The 19,559-nt window shown below is 39.0% G+C and overlaps 2 protein-coding genes across 2 annotated transcripts; both read left to right on the forward strand.

Moving 5' to 3' along the window:
* The first annotated feature begins 2,554 nt into the window (after positions 1-2,554).
* Positions 2,555-3,513, forward strand: LOC137268817 (enhancer of split m7 protein-like). Its single transcript, XM_067803380.1, has 2 exons — positions 2,555-2,701; positions 2,884-3,513. The coding sequence occupies exons 1-2, from the start codon at positions 2,555-2,557 to the stop codon at positions 3,511-3,513; spliced, it is 777 nt and encodes a 258-aa protein (XP_067659481.1).
* Positions 3,514-12,029: 8,516 nt separating this feature from the next.
* LOC137268449 (enhancer of split mgamma protein-like) lies at positions 12,030-13,642 on the forward strand. Its single transcript, XM_067803015.1, has 3 exons — positions 12,030-12,080; positions 12,423-12,518; positions 12,949-13,642. The coding sequence occupies exons 1-3, from the start codon at positions 12,030-12,032 to the stop codon at positions 13,561-13,563; spliced, it is 762 nt and encodes a 253-aa protein (XP_067659116.1). The 3' UTR covers positions 13,564-13,642.
* The last annotated feature ends 5,917 nt before the right edge of the window (positions 13,643-19,559 follow it).

Consider the following 19,559-nt stretch of genomic DNA (forward strand, 5'->3'; position numbering starts at 1 on the left):
GAGTTATACGCAGCCAAACAAATGTACATGAATCATTTGGAGAATTGAAGTTAAATGTTTAAATGTTTTATATAAACGATTCTACAAGATCTCTTCTTTTCAAGAATTTTGAAGCCGTTCAATCAATCTAAACAATCAGTTCGATACGACAACAGAATAATTCAGTCACGAGGAACACAAAGAGTTCAATATGACGTAAAACAGTTCGATCACAAGGTAAACGAACAGTCCAATATGAAGTAAAATATCAATTCAATCACTGAGTAAACAATCAGTTAAATGCACTAGAAACATACCAGTCATTTCAGTTTTATCTTATTAAGTTCTACGGTACAAAGGACAAATTATCTGCTATTACCAGGTTTGTTAAATATATTGTACGATTTAGAAGTGCACATGCTACTATAATAAATGTAATGAAATCTCCTATATATGTTTCTCAATGCACGTGAGATGAATAATCGAAAATCTATCAAAGACACATACATATATTTCACACTAAATATTTGAACCATGTTGTTACCGGTTATCGAACTGATAAACTGAAATATCGAAAATAACTATGTTGCTGCTAAGAGATTGGATATTTAACAAGTGCTTCCGGTGGAAGTGAGCCAGCTATCCCGAAGCTTTACAGATTTTAGTTGTTTTGGTTCCTATGACAAATCATTGCTGTTTTAGGCGACGTGTGAATCTACACGGTGTTTACTGTGACACTAGTCTGTTTAGTCTAACAAGGTGTTGTTACTTAATTAACTTGGCGACTGATTAACAGGATTAATTAGGATTAATCACCCACATGTTGCCATCGCGTGGTGCTACATGGTTTTAACAAGAGAAGATTTATAGGCGGTAGCATGTTCGTGTTCTATTTTCATACATATGTATTTATTTCACATGAAAATAAAATAAATAAAAGTAAACGATTAAGCGATATATTAGAACTGACCGACACGATATAATGAAAATAATAACAATAGGTACTGAGGGAGACGAACGCTTGCTAAAAAACAACTTTATAGATTACAACTTATTGTTTATTGCGTTAAGTGACGTTTCGATGTAGATTGTTAGATCCTTATTAAGCTAGTTAGCTTGATGTCGCTTAACGCAATAAAGGAGATGTTGTTGTCCATAAAGTTGTACGCTTCATTTTTTACTCAACAACCTCCAGAATGTAGATGAAATAATTAACGCTTAGTCTGTGAAATTATATACTTTTGTTGAAACAATATTTTAAATACACTTGAGAGGAGACTCGGTGAGACAAGAGATTCAGAACCTGAGAAAAGTCTCGAGTCCTTCATACAGGTCTTTTGAATTTTCAGAACAAGCCTCGATGAAAGGGAAAATAATATGGACCAAAGACATTCAAACAGACCAATGGTGTGAATATGGGTTTAGTTTTACTTGTTGTCACCGTTAACGTTTCTTCCTGGAATGGAAATATGCCCGTACCCATGGTCTCAAATTGGTAACATACCGGTAATGAAATGTCTACAGACAAGATTTCCCAAGTATTTCTTCCGCCGTAAAAGTATCTCCAAAGTCATAAACTTGTCATTCTTCATTAGAAGCCTTGGTGTGTGATCGTCGTCCTGACCACCCTACTTACGAAATTAGCAGTTTCTTTTTTCGCTTACATTTATTATATTTTCCAAAGGATAATGTTGTGTGGCAATACGTCTCCCAACAAATAACATTATTATATATCATTGTAAACAAGTTACAATTTATGAACTTATCCGACGAAGTTTGTGAGCAATATTCTCGTAAAAGTAATTCGTCATCAGGTGGGTATCAAGCCATTGTTTTCGTGTAAGCCCGATCGTTTGCAAGCTATATATTTAGATGGTACTAATCCCAACCAGTTTAGCAACACATAAGTGCAAGCCCGTCTTTTTGTAATAAAGGAATTTACGCCCCTGGTGGTGGTAATAATAATGTATGTTTCATACACACAAATGGGTTTCACTGCGCGGTCAAGTAACTAACGGAAACAGAACCTCTCTGAGTATTTTCTTTAGTTTTCTTAGTCTGAGTTAGAATTTAGTTAAAATTTACTAGTACATCTTAGTTGAAATTGATGTAGAAGCTTAAATTTTGATGTAGAAGCTTAAACAGGTAGTTTTTGGAATATGACAAAGTGTTTCGCGCACTTTCCGTTTCGTCTAAACCCAAAGGTGCACAACGGGACACGTTCTCGATAGAAATTTGCAAATTAAACTTGTTGACAGGCCGGGTGCTCTTTGACGTAACTCCTCGTGTCACGCTAAGCAAGATGGCCTCTGCTCCAGAAGAATATCATCCCTGTCGATTCGTGAGAAGAACATCTGTCTCCGGGTGAAGTTTAACGTGAGCCGGCGCGTGCCACTACTTAACAAGGCGTGCGCTGATTGGCTGCGTGTATCGGATCGCGCCGGGCCATTCAGATGTCAAAACATAACTGTGCACAGATTAGCGTGGGTAGGGGAATGTAGGGGTATAAAGGCGGGTCGGGGAGACAGCGTTCCATCACACTAACTTGTCTCTCAGAGCTGAACACATCGCAGTCATGGAATCATTTGACAGTCACACGGAATCGGACAGCATGGGAGGAAGAAAGGACCGAAAGTTGATGGCGGAAAAGCGACGACGAGCTAGAATCAATCAGAGTTTATTGGACATAAAAAGAATTGTGTGTGGGGCGCACCAACAAAATGTAAGCGGAACGTTTCAAGTCAAATACTTTCTTCTGATATTTTGAAAATTTGACTTAAGTATTTCGGTTTTTATATTAAACTATTTATTTTATTATAATTTCAACATAAAAAGCTAAGTTGTCATTATATCTTTATAGCCTCCACATCGCATGTACTTACTTATCTACTCTTCGTTTTCCAGGACCCCAACTATGACAAGATGGAGAAGGCTGAGATCCTGGAGACCACTGTAGATTATCTGAGGAATGTCAGGAAGATCAACACAACACATCAACACGTGAAAGAAGCAGTTGAGGCCAGATTCCAAAATGGCTTCTCCAAATGTGCTGAAGAAATCCTCTCCTATATTCAGTCTCTACCGGGAGTGTCTGACAATGTACATCGTCAGCTGCGAAAACACATTTCTCGACGTATGACACAGGTTCAACAGGTACCCGTGACGTCATTAACAGAAGATGTGACGTCATACACAGGCCAGTGCTGTGAACGATTGAATCCAGTACCTACCGGCAGTTCCCAATACCCACATCCGGCTGCGCATGCGTACATGAATGGGACAGTATGCTCTTCCCCAGCGAAGGGAGACAACAGTTTCTCAGACAGCGGATATGCTGGTTCTCCCGATATTACTAAACAGTCCACTCACAGAACCGGACACCCATCCAATCTCTCAGATTCAGAACTTCGTAAAACGGAGTCGAACAGAATCCATAAAAACTTTGACGACTCGAGAGTTAGGGCATGGCTCCAGAGCACGTGGCCGTACTCCCAACAAATCAAGACAGAACAAGTTCCATGGAGACCTTGGTGAAGATTGTTGCTGACTGTAAAAAGTGCCATAATCTGTGATACATAAATAAAATCTGACGCTATATTGACTTATTGTTCTATATTTATTTTGAGAGCAGTGGCACAGCCTATTGGTTAAAGAGTTTGGTCATCACGCTGAAAGCCCGGTTTTGATTCCCCACATGGGTACAGAGAGTAAGGCAATTCCTGTCTGTGTTTTCCAGTCCTGTTATGTCAAGAATATTCTTAAAACCTTAAGTGGTTTGTCTCTATGCCTCTCGCAGACGGAGTCCCGTGGTTTTCAAGCGTTCTCGTCAAACACTCCAATTCGAACCGTGTGTGTGTGTGTGTGTGTGTGTGTGTGTGTGTTTGTTTGTTTTAGCGCGCACATAAATCTCACAACCCGCAGAACATAGTCACACACGACCACAATTGGCATATAGTATCGATCATGTCAAATCTGTCTGACTTCAAATGAATGCCTGAATGCAAATACTTCAAACTTAACTATTATATATTAGTGCGTCTCTGGGGTGGGATGTATTTGTTGTGGGATACAGAACAACATGGTTAGGTCGGTGGGGCGACGTATACCAATTTTTGTGATTTTTTATGTAGCTGAAAACCGTAAATATGTACCTCCGTTCATTCATGCGGTGGGGTAGTCGAGTGGTTAAAGCGTTCGTTCGTCACACCGAAGACCTACGTTCGATTCCCCTCACGGGTACAATGGGTGAACGACTTCTGTTCCCTCCCGTCGTGATGTTACTTGAATATTGCTAAGAGCGGCGTGAAACTAAATTCACTCTCTATAACAGTCTGTGGAAAGATTTTTGTGACAGAATAAATTGGTCAATGAGGTTATAACTTCATACCTGAGAGATCATGTCGATAATTTGAGATTTTCAGCCACCATGAAGAATTCAAACTGAAAGATGTAGTTTTTGTCTCTTGAGTTAATAACACTGTGTTACAAAGGAACCCTACAGCGATCTGCAAGGAGCTCGGGATGGACTTAAAATTTTTCTCAACCCCACGTCGTAGACAAACATTGATAAAGCTATGTTTAAAGTTGTATACAAACATGAACAACTGTCCCAAAATATGTATCCATGATTGATGGTGTCTGAAGATTAAACGAACATGAAATATTATTGAATGGTGATATAAACTGACGTTCAAAAGAAACTACACACTTAGATATATAATTATTTTCGTAATTAGAACATTTAGTGTACATAATGTACACATTCACATTGTTAGTGATCGTTGTGATTGAAAATAATCCCATAAACCTGATGTATACTATCTTTTGTATGTTAGCATATTTCACACGTACACCGTACCATAGTCGGGTTTAGACAATAAGTCTTTTGAGCCTAGTAATGTTACATAACGGCATGTTTGGTCAAATCCGGTTTGAAGTGAAGGGACTTCATGAGCATCATTATATACTCAGCCAAAAAAAGTTAAGGATCATCCCAATATTCAATATTTAAGTATAATGTGGATTATAATATGTTTTTTTGAAAACTGGGTTGGGTCATAATTACTGTTTGTTGAGTATATGTTTTAACCTTTGATCTGAGGAAGGGTGGAGAATGGGATGTGGAGAATTGCAGAATGTGGGTGATATATTTTATTAAATATATGCCCTGTGAGAAACAAAAGGTAATGTTTATTACATGAACGTCCAGTTTCGCATCTTCCGACAATCAATAGCACATTTAAAGTTCCTTTAGTCGACTGACACTTGAGTGATAAACATTATCTGAAGCTGTCAGTGTCGGGGATTCCCCACGGGACTTCCCACTAATGGGTTCACGTGACACTAAATCAGTGCAGTTGCCCGCTTATCACGTGACATCAGTAGAACGTGACGATTGTACGTACACACGCGAGATAACGGGAGACATTTCACCGAGAGGGGCCCTCCGAGCTAATGGTGGTTGTTTAGCCCATGGTTGAGTGGATGTATCCAATAACGGTAGGCGTCGATGGCGCATGTCGACTTGACACCTCGTGCCCGCCATCCGTCTCTGTCATTGTTCCTGCGTGTCACAACATCATCAACGGGGTTTTATAGCGGGATGATGACAGTGAGTGTGGAGGAATGTTTGCTGGGGTATTGTGTTTTGAAATGCAATACATCGGCAAAATGTTTTATCTGAAGGTGACACTGATGTATTCCTCCCCTCGACGGTAATGACTCGCCGCCTTTATTCCTGTGAGTAAACACTTTTGGGGGGACATGAGCGTCCTAGGTGCTTTTATAATGAGAAAATGTTTACAACGCGCCTTTCCAGACAGATATCCTTCTCAAAGCGCACAATCTGATCATTATTATCCCGGATGACACAGACTGCATGTTAGGCGCTAGAATGATAGTCTACCACCGGGTATCCACTTTCTGCCGGGTGAACAGAGGTAATTTTGAACAAACTCACTTTCCTGAGGTTAATACCACGTATCACACATGCGCTTTGTTGTGGGAGAGGGACTGAAGTCTCATGGGTCAAGCTTATATACATTATTCTGTGATTGAATGTCCGTCTAAGGTGGGACAGCAACAGAATCTGTATTTGCAAAATAAGGCTTGTCATCGTATCCCAGTAGTGTATATTGATGCTCATGCTGTTTATCACTTGATTGCCTGGTCCAGATACGATCAACTGCAGACTGGCGCCACATAGATGGAAAATTGTTGAGTGCGGCATTAACCACCAACCAACCAATCGTACATTATCACTCGTTTCTTATGACCCACTGGTATATACATGTATTAAAGAAAGGTCAGTGTGTGTTTGTGTATTTTATGCCATGTTATAAAACTGAAATTTAGGTCTATGAATGACATGGTACCCACAAGTATAACGAAGAGAACTTTATGGATGTCAAATTTTTTATCACGTGGGCCAAAGCGTTTCGGAGTACATATGTACCTTCTTCGCCATTCACTTGATGAAATAGTATCTCTATACTCGGAAACTTTATTTGTCAGTTTTAAATCTACATTTGTGATATTCTAGTAATTTTACCGTTACTTGTTGACTTGCAGTCATATCATTCAGAACTATTTGCAATCATTTATACAGTTTTCATAGTCACGATATGGCTGAAATACTGCCTGTGTAACTTAATGTTATAAGTCACTCAACACTTAGATGTTCATTTGTGAAAGGTTAATTTGCGTCGGAGCCGCCATTTGGAAATGGTGTTAAGATGTCAACATTTGCATTTGTGTTTAAACACAATAATGTGTTTCAGTGTGTCCGAGATGAGTATTGTCAACTGTAGTGACAGTAAGATGTCTATTTTCAGCAATATGATTAAAATTGTCGAGCACTTGTCCGTGTGATTTGGTAGACTGTCAGTTGTACCTGATGTCAAGACCATGAACTGACCTGTTGTACACCACACTCAGCAATATTCCAGCTATATGACGGCGGTCAGTATATAATCGAGTCTGGACCAGACAATCCAGTGATCGACAACATCGATCTGCTCAGTTGGGAACCGATGACATGTATCAACCAACCCAGCGAGCCTGACCACCCGATCAACAAACATGACTTGCTGAAGCCTAAACCAGATATTTACGGGTAGTCAAGACGGTGCATACAGTAGATATGAACAGATTATACTGTTACTGGTGAAATCATCTTTTTAATTTCCATTCAGTTTGGACACCATTGGTCATTTATTGCATCGACCCCAAAAGCAAATTGTGTTCCCCCTAACCTGATAGAAGTCCTCACCCCCAAGTAATGGACACCTCGGTGATAAACCACCACCTGCAGTGTCTCCCGAAGACATGCTTATGATGGCAATTGGTGTCAGATCGCTATCAAGTTCATTCGGTTCATCAGATGAATACTATTATCGTTGCTTGATAGCATGGTCAAACCGTATCTCTTCAAGACAGAATCAACTGACGAACGCAATCTGTATCGGAACTAGAGTTGTAGAAACACATTGGAAACATTCCTTTTATGTCGAAATATCGCCAGCATAAATGTATGGCAAATCTTTTATAATATGCGTGTTTTCAGTTATTTCTAAATAATTGTGGTAACTTCACCTTATATCAGTGTAATACAGGATATGTTGGTAAATTCAGACACAAATATTCTTTATCTGTGAGTATTTAAATATATTTTGTACCTTGCATACGTATTTAAAACAGGTATTTTGAATATCATACTAGTATCCGATGTTTATGTCAGTTAATATCATATTTTAAATTCCAAAGACGTGACCATATTCATTTACTAATAATTTTGTAAACCATGATGATAAATATTTGTCTTCAAGATTATGAATATTCTATGGGTACGTCCGGTCTACAGGCACCACATGTCTTTTGTAGTTTGGGGATTAATTTATCTAAATTCAAAATCTACATATTTTAATGCTTGCAACGACTTCAGAACATATTCCATCTGCCAAATTCAACGTACTGCATTTAAAATGTAAAACAAAAGAGTTAAAAATGCACTAAAATACCATTTCACGTGCAATGTAATATTATTGTGTAAACACATTAAAATAAACATTATTCATATGTCCTTGAAACGACAATATGAATTGAAGACTGCATTTTGAAACAATGTTAAGACAACGAGTTTTATGTACGTTTAAAAAAAATCGTTTTCTTGTTTGTTAAACACAGAAGCTGAGTTTACGTGAAGGCTTTATGTCAGTCTAATGTGGTGTCGTACTTGAAACCACGACAATGCCAGTCCAACAAATATTTCAGTGTCAAATTACAACTGGGTCAACAGACAACTGTAGATTACGCGTCTGTGACGCCAGGTATATAAAATAAGCATTGAACACTTGTTGGCCCTGATACCTCGTTTATTTACAAGTCATCCCCAATTGTCCCTATCAACAAATGTCCTCGTCTCCGTAACTGTCTAATGAAGTGTTGAGGACCTCTTTAGCTGATTTCCCCGTCCGACAGAGCGGAGTAAGCCCATTAGTGTCAACACCCCACGATACTTACCGCCATTATAACACTACAAGGATATCTCACACTCTGCTGTGACGTCACACTGAGACAATGACGTAACACCATTGTTCACGACCACCCATCCATTGATGAAGATTGTCTGTAAATGGCCTCCACGGCGTTGTGTCCCACTAGCCTGGACAATCTAACTGATAGTTAACAAATTTGGTTAAAATGAGATAAGATCCCCTTATTTGATAAGGACATTAAAAGTAGATTAGGGCTCGGGTGATTTAACAAGTTGAGTCAGGCTGGTCCGATAGTTGAGTTTCATCGTGTGGAATATAGAAATGCAACTTTGAATTATTAGTCTTTGTGGTCGATTGATCTCTAGCAATTCATTCATTCATTCATTCATTCATTCATTCATTCATTCATTCATTCATTCATTCATTCATTCATTCATTCATTCATTCATTCATCAGTCAATTAAAGGGATTGATAAACACACAAATCCTTAATCAATATTTCTCCCCATCACAATTATATATGAATCATATAGAAGCAGCAATTAAATGCATGGCATAAACGGTAACAACCAATGTTATGTCGCACGGGATACAACAACTGCAAGCAGTTCTCAGTTAATTCCATTTTTTTTTAAAAAAAACACCCTGTTTTGTACAGCGGTATCTTCTGAACCGAATCACGTGTAGTCCAAATCTGGTTGAAGACGATGTCATCCAGTGCTTCTGACTTAGTCCCCTTTCAGTATCTTCACTTAACCCCGAGGTCAATCCGATAGTGTAGGGCGCTACATATTTTATATATACACAGTACATACGCATTACCAGCTGTCTGCGTTTTGTCGAAAGGAAGCAGTATATCTGTGAAAACTTAACCGCTGGATCGTGTCCATGATCTGTAGGTCAAAGTTGAAACCGATAACATGTTATCATGGCACTCCTTGTAAAGTGTAACTTGGGTTTGGACGAGATTTCGGTATATATCTTGTTTCCCATGACTTGATGTGGAACAATGCATGTGTTTTTCGTTTTGACAAGAAGAGAATATCGAGAACGAATAATATACTGAAGAAGGAAAGAAAGCACACGCCTGTAATTTTGCCCTCCAAAAGCAAAACAAGGTAAATAATTTGAAAAAAAAACGCGTTTCATAATTACAAATTACAAACATTGTGACCGTATTGCCTCCTTAGACCACATTATTATTATGTTGTTATTGGTTTTCGTTTAAATAATGCAAAATGCCAATTGTTTTTTAATTCCACGTACTAAATTATTGCGAATTACATTAGTGAAGCAGCGGTGGCTGAGTTAGGTGCTTGACTCTGACGGTGCGTGTTCGAATCCCGGATGAGACTCAGCCCAACGATGGTAGTAGAATATGCACTTTACTACGACATGCCAGATATAACATTTGAGACAACATTAAATGTCATTCACTATTTCGAAAACACGGGCACTTGGATTCAAATACAATAATATAGTAGGAGTAAGATTAAGGAACAAACATTACAGTTGCAAAAGTCCTTCTACTGTATGGTATAACACACGCACACCTTTTTTCTTCTTTTTATTTAAAAAAAAAACTGCCAGAGACGGTCGGGTCATAAAAAACACGAGCGTTAATGTTCGAAGCCGGATTTTGAGAAATCCCGAATTTCTAAAAAAAAGGGGTCGAGAAAACGCCCCATGCTGCTCCCACTAAAATTCATGTCGAGATACACATCTGCACATAAGTAGATCACTTCCACACGTGTCTGTGCACGCTGCTTGCTCGAGGGGTGGCGCCCCCTATCGGAATAATTAACGTTTGTGACCAGCAACTGACACTAACGACTTGGCCTTTCAGCGACTTGTACAGGGAAACTGATTGTAATTATGAGACAATGCGGGTGATTATTTGACACCAAACTGTTATCATAATAACGTTGGGGTCAGATCACGTTGTTCACTCGGTTTAGAGGAATAGGGTCGTGTTTATTATTTGAACTGTCATGACTGACAATAATGAAAGTTAATTATGACATTACACTTCTGAATTTTTACAAACGTGACTTCTCTCAGTTTACTTCACCCACATTTTCTAGTATACACTTTCATTTGAAAATATTACAATTAAATATCGCCGATGATTAGTTTTCTTCAAAACAGAGCATGTTATGTCACAGTCCAAAATTTGCATTCAAAATCAGCTGTCCGTGTGTAAACGCGGGGTTTCTTTTTGAAATACATTTGTAATAACATTTTAGGTTGTCTTGAATCGGTGACATGGTCTGATAAGAATGACGTGTAAACCATTATTTGCATGGATTTGATATATTTGATTATGTTAACATTAGAAACTTCCGATGTATCTGAAGAATGCCACTCACACTCAGTGCCCATAATGAACATAGGTGTGCAGACTCTCTAGTTATAACAGACAAAAACATATAATGCATCTATGTATAAATGTATAGAAACTTTTAAAAGTGAATTATGGATGACTATTAAATCACAGCAATGTTCTTAAAAGTTTTGTTGAAAAAAGGAATGTACACATAGGACGACTGAGCTGCCGGATAAAAGATATCAGAACCTTGGTAAAATTTGGGCTGAATCAGTTCGGGATTTAGTAGTTAAGTGTCCTGATAAAACACGGCCAAACATCCCACAGATGACAAATAATTATAATTGACGATGAACATCTATCTTCATAACCGAGGTCAGACCATAAATAGTGAACATTGTAATCTACTCAAGTTTCAATCAATCAATCAAAGAATCATTCAATCAGCTTTAAGTATCCCATCTTTACAGATCTGTTTTTATTCTAGACTTCATGGTATAAAGTAAAACTGTGTTGAAATACTTGCATGGATGAACGTGTGTATGTTAGATAAGCAAAGCAACGTTGTCACAACTGATTCAGCGGATTGAAGCTAGTGAGCTTGTTCACAGTCTGGAACATTACAAGATAATCTGTCTGGCGACAGATTAAGAAGATTAATACGGATTAATCACACCCGCTTTCAAAAGCGATCCTTTTTATATTATATTGTTTGTTTATATATTCCTGCAATACTGTGTCGTGAGTGTTTTGGGTCAAACGGAGTGGGTTTAGTTTTAGCAATGTTCCAGCAGTGTCACGGCTCAAGAATGTAATGCAAAATTTATGAATCCTAGACATTAAGTTCAGATATTCGTAAAAGAGTTTCTTTAAAGCTAACATATGTTATTTATGTTTCTGTAAAGCTTCAGATATTGAACGTGTCATAAACTAACACTCATTAAAGGCATGTTGACAGGCTGGCTGCAATTGAATATTACATCAAGTGTCAGACATTCCCGAGGTCTTGGAAACCACATCTGCTTCCGGGTGAAATTAAGCACGAGGCGGCGCGTGCCACCACTTAACAAGCCGTGCGCTGATTGGCTGCGCGTATCGGATCGCGCCGGGCGATTCAGATGTCAAAACATAACCGTGCATAGATTACGGTGTCGGGGTTATAAAGGCGGGTCGGGGAGGCAGCGTTCCATCACACTAACTTGCCTCTCACAGCTGAACACATCTCAGTCATGGATTCATTCGACAGTCACACGGAATCGGAGTATATGGGCCAAAGAAAGGTAACTTACTTATTCTTAAACAGGACTGTTAGGTGTCTGGCGTTTTAAATTGGAAGATACCGTTTAGTTACATTATCACATGGCTAATTAAATATTCATGACATTTATCAACATCCAGATATTTAACGAAACTAACCCTTCATGATGTTTCCTTACACAGAAACACAAAGCTGTTTTCACATAATCCAGTGTCGAAAACTAAAGCCTGTCATTAGAACATAATATCTCATTTTTCAAACACACAACATTGACCTCCACGCAGTTACACCAAACAGATGATAATTTGTAATTCATTTTACTTACCATCCATTTGCTGTTACATTCTGATGTGTTTTTCTTCAGGGTCGAAAATTAATGGCTGAAAAACGTCGCCGAGCCAGAATCAACCAGTGCCTGATTGAAATCAAAGACATCGTGTGTGCGGGACACCAACAAAATGTAAGTAGCACCCTGTGATGTTTACATACAGTATCTCTCGCCTGATCTGTATACTGCCACGTGTGCAATGTAGTGATACGAAAACATGTATTCTGTCCCACAGTCCCTCAACCGCATCATTTCCCCTACTGCCTATAGCTAGCCCTCCCCGCAATGCGGAAGCCCTAAATGAAGCAAGTCTTTGATTTGCTCAGATTCCGAATTTCCCATCTGACTTGTGCTCTTTTTCAATTCAAATAGATGTATTTGGGTTTATCAAAACTATATATGCCCAGAGACTACGTATTAGTTTAGAGGACAGTCGCCCAATACAGTCAGGCGCTGCTTACGCATGTATGTACGATGTTATTTTATTTTATTGAAACATAGTAATTTCTCATTTACACAGTATATAACATGAACTTATATTTTGCATCTGTCGTTTTCCCAGGACCCCAACTATGACAAGATGGAGAAGGCTGAGATTCTGGAGACCACTGTAGGTTATCTGAGGAATGTCAGGAAGATCAACACAACACATCAACACGTGAAAGAAGCAGTTCAAGCCAGATTCCAACATGGTTTTTCCAAATGTGCTGAAGAAATCCTCTCCTACATCCAGTCTCTACCGGGAGTGTCTGACAATGTACATCGTCAGCTGAGAAAACACATTTCTCGACGTATGGCTCACATTCAGCAGGTACCCGTGACATCAACAGAGGATGTGACGTCATACACAAGAAATAGCTACGAGCGGCTGAGTTCTGTACCTACTCATAATGCCCCTTATCAGTGTCCAACTGCACATGCGTACACGGGTACTTCCCCAGAGAAGGAGGACAACAGTTTCTCAGATAGTGGATATGCCGGTTCTCCTGATTTTACCAAACACACCACCCAAGGAACTGTTCACTATCCGTCATCCAGTCTCTCAGATTCAGAACTCTGTAAAGTACCAACAGATATGGTTAACAAAGACTCTAGAGTTAGGGCGTGGCTTCAGAGCACATGGCCCTACTCCCAACACATCAAAATGGAACAACAATCTCCCTGGAGACCGTGGTGATAACTGACTCTTTCCCCCAGACTGTGATATTTTTGTACGGAACTTGCATATATATAATAAAACATGGACAACGAAAGATGCGTTGGTTGTACATATTACTTAAGGTTAGTCGGGCATCTAGATTGATGTTACAGAATGCATGAAAACAGCATCGTAACTCACGGCGTCCTTGGTTGGAACACAAATTGTATGGTTGGTCGAAGGCTATTTATTACCATTTATTATTTTCCTCGGTCTTTATATTTTTTTCTGTATTAAACAGAAGTGCAGAAACACCCTTAAGAAACACCGCAGTTGATGCTCAATGGATTTATTTTCAAACAAAGTGGTCAGTTCTGGACCTGCAGTATCAGATCGGATCCCTTTCTGGTTGACTAGACGAACAGCTAATCTCTGAAATGAACATATTTTACAGAAAAAAGCTCAAAGTGAAAAAAAGAAAAGAAAAGATATATGACGGAAAGGAGCTTCGAGACTTTCTTCAAGGCATTTTGTCACAGACCTGCGAGGGTTTTTTCAGATATGCTTGTTTCAGGGTTTGTACGACGGTCTTTTGGACGAAACGTGACCGTTTCACATAATTTTGTAAATGCGAAGTTATTGCAGACTTTCACCTTTTGTGAACATAGCGAATTCTCTACTAGATTTTCATGTATTGAAATAATACAAATACACATCCAACCATACCCGCCTCTCGAGCTCAGGTCAGTTTCTCCCAAACGAGTTCGAACCGAGTATACGACACGTTTTTTAAAACTAAATTTGAAAACTTTCACGTCGTTAAATTCGTATCCATCCAACCACATGGAGTTTCGATGCAAACCCGATCTGCAGCGGTTTTCTACGAGGGTACATGTCTAATTAAGGAAGGACATACCTGATATACTGTTCTTTGAAACAATGCTTTTGTAGGCTACACTTCCTAATACCAGATGTGTTAGATTGTGAATTAATAAGAGTATAATATTAAACGCCCTCGTCGGAATGCACTGTTATACAAAATAGCAATATTGGACACAAGGTGTTTTAAGCAGTGCGTGGTTAAAGTGTCCGCTCGTCACACCGAAGACCCAGGTTCCATTCTCCCCATGGGTACAATGAGTCAAACCACGTTTCTGGTTGTGCCCCCGGCGAGATATTGCTCGAATAGTGTTAAAAACGGCGTAAAACTAAATTCACTCACTAACCCAAACAGTACGCGGTGGCGATCACATGCATGTTCGTGTGTTTGGCCGTTTGATTGTCTCGCTCAGTAATATGGCAGCTACATGCATGACTCTATAATCCATAGTAATCCATAAAAGTGGTTGATATTATGAGCATCTGTCTTCGTAACTCGGATACTAGACTAATATCTAGTATCTGAAATGAACATATTTTACAGAAAAAAGGTTCATAAAGCAAAATCATAAAATATATTTTGAATAGGAGGAATTGGACTTAATTCATTTGTGAAACAATGGAAATCTAGATTTGCCTCGTATTCTAGACTTGCATTGAGGTATATTTGTTTCAAGGTCTATATCACAAACTAAAGTACTGTCAGAAATAGAAAAACCGTTTTTCACCTTCATCTCCACAATTGATGTAGTTGATGTGTGAGAGTATGAAATACCTGTTAAAGTAAGTTCGGCCTAACGACAGTTCCAGTGGTAGGGAGGTAGGAAAAGTGAAAAAAAGGACTTTACTGAGGAGAGATTAGTGCAGAAATGAGCAGTCCAAAACGACTTATTTGGAACAGACCATGGCTTTATGCTCAATAGTGTGCGGTGATATTTCATGACAAAGGAGACGTTTTAAATGCCTATTTTGAAATTAGACTTAGCTTCATTATAAACTATTGCAGCCGTAAAAAAATAAAAAGACGTTCTGAAACTACTAAGGACGCAGCTGCCATGTAGTTTCACTATCACTATAAAGTGAAACAGGTAGGAGGGGTCGTCTCAAAAGCAAAACCAGGACGGGTGGAGCAGACAATAGTTCGCGCTGGGCTGGGGGACAGAGATATTACCATAGATATGATAATTCCATTGGGGAATTAACGTTGAGAAGTACACGGCATGTCCTAACATACATAACAATATCCAGTCCTGCAGAGCTTCGGGTGGTCATGCCTCTTTCATTTTGACACATGTAACACGTTGCTTTTCTATGGTTATTGTGTAACATACTGTTTTAAATACCTTAACATACACTTCATGAAAGAAAGACTCGTCAGGTGTTAATCAATAGATTAGACGTACTCACACATATGAAAAAGCATAAGATATCTTTTGAGATGACCACCTGTGCCAGTAGACAGCGCATGCATTTCATGCCAGGTGAATTGACTTTCCGTTGTCATTCCTGACTGAGCGACCTCATTGCCATCTATACTATGGTCTGATTTATTGTTGTCAGCAACTGTTCGTATTTCACGATTTTACGAGTAAACATGCTTTTCGCATCTTACGCATCCCTCAGACCGTCCAGTTAGGCCGAAGTGAGTTATTTCGACATATCCCATTTGCAGTTGTGTACATTTGAGGGATACAGAGTAACAGCCTAAAACAGTTCTTTTCTGTTTCCGACAGTACTTAGTATGATACCAACACCTAGACAAGTGACTGGAACTACCCGCTGATGCCGTTATTTTCTACCTTACAACAGGGAGACTATAACATATGTTGTAGATTGTCCCCGCTTACGACAAATCATATCTCCAGAACTAACTGCAAACAAACAATATCTTATTAAAACTTAACTTTGAGTATCGCAAAATATATTATATCTGTTAAACAAAAATGAGTCTTACAGATTGCAGTTACTCTATTTCTAACACTGTGAAAAGAGAACACCCCATGAGGACTCCACAATGAACACTGCTATCACAGATAACATCGTGCATCTTAATCCCCCAGGTGTTACCCAAATCCATGTCTCTAGGACGAAATAGTCGCACATTCCTACAAACCAATCATAGTTAATTTTACGACCGTAATTTCCCGCAAAACGACCGTAAAAGACACAAAGCGCACCACACCCGAACCCAGCCGGGAGAAGTTTGACACTAATCACAGCAGGTGCCCGTATGTTCACGTGACCTCGTAGCGCGTGCTGACGCGAAGTGTCACGCGGGGTCTATGGAAAGCTATATATCTGGAACATTCCCACGGTCAGGGAAGTGAGAGGGATGAGTGTGGGTATCATGTTACCCGCTGTTTGGAAGACATCACTGGCGCGTGGCATTTTGACATGTCGCGTCCTCCATTACTCATCCTTGTCTATGAATCGTGTCAGACACTATCAACAAGACGTTTTATGACTCGATGATGGCCTTGGGTTTGAAGGAATGTTTACACAGGTATTGGAAATTGCAGATGGACTGGTGTTGCGAGAAATACCGTTACACTCTGGACATTCAACGTAGCTTCACACAATACCGTGACGGAATTTATATCCAGAAATATTTGCGAAGTATCCCAGTCAGTACTGTATCAACAAAGCATAATCAGAATAATAAACCAAGATTGATTTAATTTAAATATCTTGGCACTTTTACAACCAATTGTATAATTGCATTGTTACTTCTTTTCCACGACCTTTCTTTATCTGTGACGTTTTATCTGTGACTACCTGTGACTATCATTCCGACGTTCACACACACAGTTATATCGCACTTTGATGTGTCGAACGGCTGTATCGAATGGATTTGGTTCCATTTCACACTTTATCATCATTTGGCGTTTGTGTCGAATCCCAGAAAACCTCGACATTTGACTTTATCAATAGTCCATTATACAATATTTGTATGATTAATTATTTATTATCAGTAAACACAGCGGGACGTTTATATCTGCATCAGTAAACACGAGCTTTGAAATCGGAGAGAGGAACTATGTATTTTTATTCCTCTACGGTGATGGACATTCAGAAGCGATTGTAAAACGTTAAAAGAGAAAAGTCCCACTTTCATAGAATGTTTGGATGATTTGATTCTACATATATATTTGATATGATACAGTAAGATGAATGTGGTTATCACATTTTCTGGTATCACAGACGACATCAGTCATTTTAGGAATTTGTGAAACATGTTCAAATATTTGTCCATACTTGTGATCAAAGGGGAAACCACCTTCTTCCTCTTAAAAAAAAAGAGAGAGATGTTGAAAATACAGTTTGATTGAAGTTTTCTTAAATGGAATCCTCATTTCACAGATAAAGGTTTTCAATCTTACATTGTCACGTTTTAGGTCAATAAGTCAATACAGATCAGAAATACCAATTTGTCAATACTGAATTACCTTTATGGATAACAGCTTCTTTATGCTTTACATGAGGTGTATTCAATCCTCCCCGTCCCAATTTCTAAAACGGCACCCATACAAGTTACACCAAACTGACGGTATTATTGACATATTGAACACTACATATTATTCGAAATAGCTCGATCACATTTCGTGTTTCACACGATGTCCAGGCAGTTTGAAAATGTATTTTCTGACACTGACACGGTGTTGAAAACAATCGGTTCTGGTTTTGCAATAACTGATTGTCCAGTCAACATGACAGGAACCATCTGCTGGACAGTACACTTCGTGTATCAGAATGCGACCACGTACAGCTCCCCGCTGCTTGAAGAAAAGGTGGCGCCCCCTATCGGAATAATTAACGGTTTTCCTATGACCCGCAACTGACACTAACGACTTGCCCTTTCAGCAACTACTTGAGGCCACTGATTGTAATTATCAGACAATGCGGGTGATTATTTGACACCAAACTGTTATCATAATAATGTCTAGCGTGAAAGTGGCAACATAAAATTGTCAACAGCAGTGGATAATACAGTTTCCTCTGTCTAAAACGACATACTTTGGACTGGGATGGTTCACACAGAGGATGTAGAAGAGTGAGGGAGCTGGGCTTAGATAAATGACGTCATTTGCTCGAAAACAGTGTTAGGTTCTTCACCGAAACGTCACATCTATTGCATCAAAGAAGTCTGTTCATGAAACTGTCCCTCTTCATCACATCAACTTCTAAATGCCACTAAAAGCAGTAAGACAAGGATATATTCTTCTAAAACGTATGGAATATGCCACTCTCTAACATTCATCCCAGGCTGAAATATCTCCTTTATAGATATGTATCTTCAAACTGAAAAGTCATAGTCACATTTAAAACCAGAACAATTATTTATCCGAGTTGAGTCAATCTCCTCTACATTGGCTACATTTGTCTGGGGGCGGATTTCAGGACACAGGAAGTTGTTGATACTTTTAACGTGCGAAAGGTACAATACTTCATGGATAAAACTTTCTTTATAGCATTGTGATGCGAAGTTTGATTGTCACTGTTGCTTGACAACGGTAACGAATCTTTACCAGATCGTCGCATTATAACATAATGCAGACGTTCTCATCAATAGAATGTCGTACCGTTCTTATTATTCGTCAATTTCTAAAATGCTAAACAGATCCCACTGGAACGTACATGAGATTGCGTGGAAGAGTGAGCGAGTGAGTTTAGTTTTACGCCGCACTCGGCAATATTCCAGCTATATGACGGTCATGGAAATGCATAGAGTGCATAAGAAATTTAGTTACTGTACTATAAGGAACAAACGCCTCCATGAAAAATGATTGGGATAAGTCATTCCACTAGATGTCACGTCTTTGATTGCTTCAATGTTGCCGTTAACTGCTGAACAAGATATCCTGTTCTACCATCTTTCTTGGTCACCTACTTGTTGTACCTAAACGCTCAAGTGACAGGATTATAATCCCGTACTTCCAGTGGCGCCACACTTGTTCTCCCTATTTATCCAATGACACGGATTTACTGAGTCACTAAGGAGTAAGCAGTTTATGTCGTTGAGATAAATATGCTACTGACAAAAACGTAGCGTGAGCAATAAAGCTGGTGAAACAACAATATGGAATTACGCGACGTATTTAAATGGAACACTGAATATGAAAAACAATATATTTGAAATATTTATAGAATAAAGTATT

The sequence above is a fragment of the Haliotis asinina genome, chromosome 16 (assembly GCF_037392515.1).
Source record: "Haliotis asinina isolate JCU_RB_2024 chromosome 16, JCU_Hal_asi_v2, whole genome shotgun sequence".
Lineage (NCBI taxonomy): Eukaryota > Metazoa > Mollusca > Gastropoda > Lepetellida > Haliotidae > Haliotis > Haliotis asinina.

What these genes read in the sequence shown, in the direction of transcription:
- LOC137268817 (XM_067803380.1), top strand. Translation starts at nt 2,555, where the DNA reads ATGGAATCATTTGACAGTCACACGGAATCGGACAGCATGGGAGGAAGA. An exon ending in GTGGGGCGCACCAACAAAAT is followed by an intron (nt 2,702 to 2,883) that starts GTAAGCGGAACG and finishes TTCGTTTTCCAG; the next exon opens with GACCCCAACTATGACAAGAT.
- LOC137268449 (XM_067803015.1), top strand. Translation starts at nt 12,030, where the DNA reads ATGGATTCATTCGACAGTCACACGGAATCGGAGTATATGGGCCAAAGA. An exon ending in AGTATATGGGCCAAAGAAAG is followed by an intron (nt 12,081 to 12,422) that starts GTAACTTACTTA and finishes GTTTTTCTTCAG; the next exon opens with GGTCGAAAATTAATGGCTGA. An exon ending in GTGCGGGACACCAACAAAAT is followed by an intron (nt 12,519 to 12,948) that starts GTAAGTAGCACC and finishes TCGTTTTCCCAG; the next exon opens with GACCCCAACTATGACAAGAT.